This window comes from Triticum urartu, chromosome 4, assembly GCF_003073215.2.
Source record: "Triticum urartu cultivar G1812 chromosome 4, Tu2.1, whole genome shotgun sequence".
Taxonomy (NCBI): Eukaryota; Viridiplantae; Streptophyta; class Magnoliopsida; order Poales; family Poaceae; genus Triticum; species Triticum urartu.
Window position 1 is genome coordinate 4,755,942 of NC_053025.1, and position 6,858 is coordinate 4,762,799.

The window sequence follows — 6,858 nt, forward strand, 5'->3', positions numbered from 1 at the left end:
ATAGATAGATAGATAGATAGATAGATAGATAGATTTGGTATTCTGGGTCTAGTAAATTTTTAATAAACTTGATTAAAGTTTCCATACCTTGAATTATAATAAAACTTCTAAAATATGAACTATATACTATTTAATAAGATAAGACTTACATGCCCTATAAAAGCAAACATGCAACCATGCAATTCGCAATCAGTTCTGCAATTAGAGCACGCACAGCTAGCATGCAAAATGGAGGTCATATACCTCGGCGTAGCTCTTGTGTCCATGTCCATTGTGCTCTTTGTTGCTAGGTGCAGCCGCAAGGCGAACGAGCCGCCGGGGCCGTGGCAGCTGCCTCTGATTGGCAGCCTGCACCACCTCGCCCTCTCCAGGCAGCTCCCCCACCACGCGATTTGTGAACTAGCGCGGCGCCATGGGCCGGTGATGCTCCTCCGGCTCGGCGAGGTGCCCACGCATGTGGTGTCGTCCAGGGAGGGTGCCCGCGAGCTGATGAAGACCCACGACCTGGCGTTCGCGACGCGGCCCCTAAACGCCACCATGCGCGTGCTCACCGACGGCGGCCGGGACATTGTGTTCGCGCCATACGGCGAGTACTGGCGCCAGCTCAGGAAGATCGCCGTCTCCGAGCTGCTTTCGGCATCACGTGTCCTGTCTTTCCGCGCTGTCCGCGATGAGGAGGTCGCCTCCATGCTCCGCGATGTCGCCCAGGCCGCGGCGGCAGGGTGCCTCGTGGAGCTACGTGCGCACGTCTCGGCGCTCATCACCGACATCACGGCCCGCACTGTCATGGGTGACCGCAGGTTCAAGGAGCGCGCGGTGTTCCTTAGCGCCCTCGACCGCTCTGCGAAGCTCTCAGCGGGGTTCAACCCACAGGACCTGTGGCCGTCGTCCAGGCTTGTTGGCTGTCTCAGCGGGGCCGTGCGCCGCACCAAGGAGTGCTCCGATATCGGGAATGGCGTCTTCAACGCCATCATCTGCGGGAGGACCATGGGAAGCCAGAAGGAGCACAACTTGCTCGATGGTCTTCTAAGCATGCAGAAAGAGGGCAGGATCGACATGGACACAGTTAAATACCTCGTCTTGGTAAGTACTATGACATACTACTCTGGTTACTTGAGATACTTGCATCCATAAATTTCATAGATTTAAATAGCGCGCTATCTTGGCGCTATAGGGTTTCCAGCAGCATCACCCTAAGCAGCCACTTAGTGTGTTATAGCCACAAATTAACATGCTAACATTACTTCTGCCCTATTTTCCATAGCCCGCTCTTTAAAACTTTGATAAATTTATAAGAAAAGTCCAACTTTCACCTTTTCACCTTATTGCACTTTTAGAAAATCTCAGTTGATTGACAGTTAGCACAACCCGTTTTTTTACACAATAGAAAAGCTCTCCTCTTCACGGTCCTTCAAAACTCTCGTCACAATTTTTTTTTCTGAGTGAGTCTTCACAATATGTTTGCATGAACGACAGGAAGTATTCAGCGTTGGTAATGCCACAACAGCGACGACACTGGAGTGGGCGATCACAGAGCTTGTCAGGAACCCTGAAGTGATGCAGAAGGCGACAGCCGAGGTCAGGCAAGCCTTCGAGGCCCGCGGCGCCGTGGCAGAGCATGCCCTCGGCAAGCTCCCCTACATGCACCTCGTTATCCCGGAGACATTGCGGCTGCACACGCCCGTGCCGCTGCTCCTCCCCCGGTAGTGTCAGGAGCCATGTCAGGTGCTAGGTTACGACGTGCCGCGGGGCACGCAGGTTCTGGTGAATGTCTGGGCACTGGCCCATGACGAGCGCTACTGGCCCGACGCGCCCGACGAGTTCCGGCCCGAGCGGTTCGAGGGCGAGGCGGCTGTGGTGGACTTCAGGGGCAACGACTTCTCCTTCCTGCCATTTGGTGCCGGCAGGAGGATGTGCCCAGGGATAGGGTTTGGCCTCGTCAACATCGAGCTCGCCCTTGCAAGCCTGCTATTCCACTTTGACTGGGAGGCTCCACCACCGGGTGAGATTGACATGGCTGAGGAGTTTGGTCTAACGGTGCGGCGGAAGGCCGACCTCCTGCCGTGCCCTGTCCTTCGGGTGCCCGTTCCCATAGCCTTGTCAGAAGGCAACCATGATCGTTAGCGCGTGTGTGTGCACAAATTGGTGTGGCATGAGCGTGTGCGTGTGCGTGTGCGTGAAATTTCTCAAATTGGTGTTGCACGAGCCCACTACTTGTGTTGGCCATGTTTGTAGACTTGGTCAAACTCGGAGTTGTTACCTTTTGCAAGCCATGGGGGCATACTTGGGGTAATGTAGTCAACTCCCAGCTGATATATATTATTGGATGTATTATTTCCAATCACTCCACCCCAAAATGTGAGTAGTATTTCGAGGAAAAAAATGTGAGTAGTATTTAGGTTGCTTTTAAGCCAACTTGTAAGTCAAAAATATCAACATCTCTAAGATAAAAAAAAAAGTATCGACCCTGGGGCAGGTCAGGATGCCGAGTGGCACTCGTAGGCAGCCTCTAGCCCTCTTTTTGGCAGGTTTCCAGCCTCTAGCCTTCTGATGCTTTTTCACAATTTGCATCTCGGATTCACATAGTATGGCATAGTATGGCATGACGACGATAATAAGTTAATAACATGTTGGCCTTATGATTTGCTCCGTAAGTAAAAAAGATGATTGGGTTATTTCTCAACAAACGGGAACATTTAACCTTTGGTAAAGCACGTGCACTCAATGGACAACAACGACCAAGAGGAGCTAGAACAAATAGATCAATAAACCAAGGCACCGACATACTGCAAAGGACCTTGAGATCACCCATACGAACCAAAGAAGAGAAATTTTACAGTGCATCATACTACCGCTTGGGGTGGGTAGTATAAATCTAATCCAATGGTTGATGTGTAGGGCAGTTTAGTCAATTCATATTAAGATGGAATTTCTTATCAATCATCGTCTTCCTCCCGAAGAGGGCACCAATCATGTCCATCCCCTCTCACTGGAACATCGGCTGCTTCATAATCTCTCGCCGGTGTGCCTACATGCAGCTAGCCTAGCCACCCACATAAGAGCTAGCTCATGCTTCCATGGCCGGTATTTGCTTCAGTTTTTGAGACACAGAGGCCGACCCAATCATGCCATCTTTTCCTCCGGGAGCAGGGGACACAAGTTTCAGGAGCAGCCAGCAGGGTGGATCAGCGATGCATGTACTAGAGCGCCCATATTTGTCCAGGCTCCTCGTCGGCATTTGGTTGTGGCGTCGTGAGGCATTGCGGGCCAGCGCGGGAGGCTTGACGAGCATCACAGGCAGATTTGTCTTGTTGGCGGCTGCCCTCTTGCCGGCCAATTCCGCCCCTATGCTCCTCGAATCAATACTCACCGACAGAACGCTCGGCGGTACGGATTATGTCGATCTTTCCTGAATCATCGTGCTGGATTCCCGTCTCGATGAAAGCCATAAGAAGTACTACTACTTTGCAACTCTTTCGATTGTGCCCTTTTTGCAGAGAATGCTACACATCTAAGCCAGTAGTATCGATTAATATTAACCCTTAGATCAGCAAAAATGAATGGTCAATATTTATCTGATGTACCGTAAAAGATCTCAAGAAGAGACCAGGGAGTACATTTCAGTTCTCCAAGTGCCACTGGACCCTAAATTGATGCTGGATTTGCTTGATGCAAATTTTTACTTTTTGAAGGACCCAGCAGTCAGCACCACTCTTCCATTGAGATTGGTTAATATACTTATAAGTATAAAAACAACTAGGAGAGAGAGAGAGAGAGAGAGAGAGAGAGAGCTAAGCAGAACCTGGCCCCAAAGATCAAAGTTCCTGATTATTTTCAGGGTAATCAAAGCTCCATAAAATGTTCTGCAGGCTTTGGGCTATGTGGCCAAAAGCTGAAGCTTTGTGAAGAGATACAAATTTCATAAAAACTAATAGTTCAGATACATATCTATCTCAAAACAACACATTTTATTTCTTATAAAACTATGTATTTAAATAATTATATTATAAATAATTTCCATTAAAATTATACACTAGTAGAAAAATGACTTTTAGTACTGGTTCTTAAGGACCTTTAGTACCGGTTCTGGAACCGGCACTAAAGAGTGAGGACTAAAGGTCCCCCCCTTTAGTCCCGGTTCAACAGGAACCGGAACCAAAGGCCCACCACGTGGCACGAGGCGTGCCGTGGTCTGAGGGACCTTTAGTCTCGGTTGGTAAAGATTTTTTTATTTTTATTTTTAAAATAAAGCAAAAACAGCCCGCCTACTGGGCCGGCACGGCCCGCATACGACTAGAAACCCAATCTTTAGTTGGGCCAGGATGCAGGCCCGTACGGCCCAGTAGGCCCCACTGGGCAGAAGACTTGCAATAGGCCCACAAAGGCCTGCTTAGAGAGGAGCTCGACACGGTAGCCGCGGCGGGGCTTATAAACCGGTGCGAGCTCCTCTCAACTAGCGAGGTGGGACTAAACATTATGCACTGCGGATGGAGACCAACCGGTACTAAAGACCACCCCCCCCCCTTTAGTACCAGTTAGAGTCACCAACCCGTACTGAAGGCCACCACCTCTTTAGTACCGGTTCGTGGCACGAACCGGTACTAAAGGTTCGCCACAAACCGGTACTAATAAGCGCCGCCCGCCTAGCCGTTGGAACCGGCACTAATGGTTACATTAGTGCCGGTTCAGTTACAAACCGAGACTAATGAGTTTCACATTAGACCATTTTTCTACTAGTGATATACCCCCTCCGTGCATAAATATTAGAGGCCGCTGACTTTCAGCATCATCTTTGAACACTGTAAACGCCATAAATTTCAATTCCTCAGTCTAGATATCATGAAAATTTTGGAGAATATTCATTACTGTAAGCATGTTGGGAAAGTATATAGCACATGTTCTCTCTGTCATAGAGGTGACAACGGTCGAGGCTAAAAGACATATTAGCGTATTTTGGGAATGCAATATTAGTTGTCGCTGATTTAGTACAACTTTATACTCTAAGTCGCAACTAAATCAGTGACAACTAATATAAAACGGAGGGAGTACGTTCGTAACACAAGCTCATATGCCCTAGCTACTACCCTTTCACTAGTATAGCAGTAGTATAAGGCAAACTCCTGTGGTTACTCTTATTTAAGCATGTTTATGATGTTCACATGCCACAACGATCAGCTGCAAATTAAGTACGATGATGATCATATCATACTGGCGTGGCTATAGCCTCAAGGGGCGTAGCCATGGACAAGTTGACCCCAAGCCTTTCACCCATGTCCAGCCCCTTCTTCTCCACATGTACGGGAAGCCTCCACTCAAAGCGATGCAGCAAGGACGCGAGCATGAGATGAACCATGCGAGCGGCCAGCATCCACCCCGGACACATCCTCCTCCCGGACCCAAAGGGCAGGAGCTCGAAGTCTCGGCCCTTGAAGTCCACCTCCTTCTCCAGGAACCTCTCCGGCATGAACTTTTCCGGTTCGGGCCATACCTTGCCGTCATGTCCAATGGCCCACACGTTCACCAGAATGCGCGCGCCCTGGGGAACCGTGTATCCCCGGACCTGTGTCGTCCTCTCCGCCACGTGCGGCAGCAGGAACGGCGCCGGAGGATGTAGCCGGAACGCCTCCTTCACGATGGCTTGGAGGTACTTGAGCTGTCCGATGTCGGACTCCTCAACGTGCTCTTTAGAGCCTATCACTTGGTCGAGCTCTTCGCGGGCTCTCGACATGCATGATGGATTCAGTAGCAGCTCTGCCATCGCCCATTCTACGGTGGCTGAACTTGTATCCGTCCCGGCGCTGAACAAGTCCTGATCACATGCATGTACCGTACGTACGTGAGCTATATATTTGTCGCTACATTTCGGTATGGATGCACGTTTGCAATTTAGAAAAAGAGACTCGGTAATACTTGGAAGATATATACCGAAATCAATGAGAGGAGCGTCTGGCGCTCGAAGCCCCGGTCATCGTCGGTGTTGCGGTACTCAAGCAGCACGTCCAGGAAGTTTTTCTTGGGCGCCTCACCTGCGGCGACCGCGCGGTCCCGAATCTGACGCTCGATCCGCTCGGCGATCATGGCATGCAGCCGCGTGAACAAGCCCTCGATGCGTCTCCTCAGGCCCTGCAGGTCTAGCCACGCCACTTCAGGGATGAAGTCCGATAGGTTTGGCAATCCGACGGTCATGTTTAGCTCTGCGAGCATGGCCTTGAAGTCCGAAGGCTTGACATGGCGGTCGTCGAGGACGGCTAGCTCGGTTGAGAAGATGGTGGAGGAGAGCAGGTTAAGTGCAGTTGTAAAGCCGAGGCGGCCGACGCGAACGGGTGTGCCCTCTCGTGCCAGCTGCGTCACGTGGGAGACGAGTTGCTGCACCTTCTCCTGGCGCAGAGACTGGTGCATGTCGAGACGGTGCGGCGCGAAGAGCTCACCTGAGCACACCTTGCGTAGGGCACGCCACCGGGGGCTGCTGGCCGGAAGCCAGCCCATGGAGTGTGTGTTGTGCGCAAACACGTGGGTGCCGTCTGGGATCGAGCGCCCCGAGAAAGCTGCGTCATGGCGCTGGAGGATGTCACGGGCGGCATCTGGGGAGGAGGCGACGATGGTGGTTACCGTGCCTAGGCGGATCGCCATGATCGGGCCGTGGCGCTCTGCGAGGCGCGCGAGGGTGCGGTGTGGTAGTGCGCCCAGGGAGAGGAGGTTGCCGACGAGTGGCAGCGGGCAAGGACCCGGGGGCAGGTTGCGACGACGGTCGGCCAAGAGGCCTAAGAGGTATAGAGAGGAGATGATGAGGATGAAAACTGTTGTGCAAAACAAGAGGAGCTCCATGCTTGGTGATCACTTGGTGAGCTGAGTTCCCTC

The 6,858-nt window shown here is 51.4% G+C and overlaps 1 protein-coding gene and 1 pseudogene across 1 annotated transcript; one reads left to right on the forward strand and one right to left on the reverse strand.

Annotated features, from left to right (window-relative positions):
• Nucleotides 1-215: 215 nt before the first annotated feature.
• LOC125553337 lies at nt 216-2,213 on the forward strand (annotated as a pseudogene).
• A 2,714-nt stretch (nt 2,214-4,927) lies between these two features.
• LOC125550153 (geraniol 8-hydroxylase-like) lies at nt 4,928-6,858 on the reverse strand. The gene is made up of 2 exons (XM_048713077.1): nt 5,926-6,858; nt 4,928-5,809 (listed from the first exon to the last, which is right to left on the reverse strand). Exons 1-2 carry the CDS (start codon nt 6,823-6,825, stop codon nt 5,204-5,206), a joined length of 1,506 nt encoding a protein of 501 aa, XP_048569034.1. The 5' UTR covers nt 6,826-6,858; the 3' UTR covers nt 4,928-5,203.

Bases quoted from the DNA above. Each gene is read 5' to 3' on its own strand.
- LOC125550153 (XM_048713077.1), bottom strand. From the start codon at position 6,825: ATGGAGCTCCTCTTGTTTTGCACAACAGTTTTCATCCTCATCATCTCC. The intron at 5,810-5,925 runs GTATATATCTTC...GCATGTGATCAG, and splicing joins CGCTCCTCTCATTGATTTCG to GACTTGTTCAGCGCCGGGAC.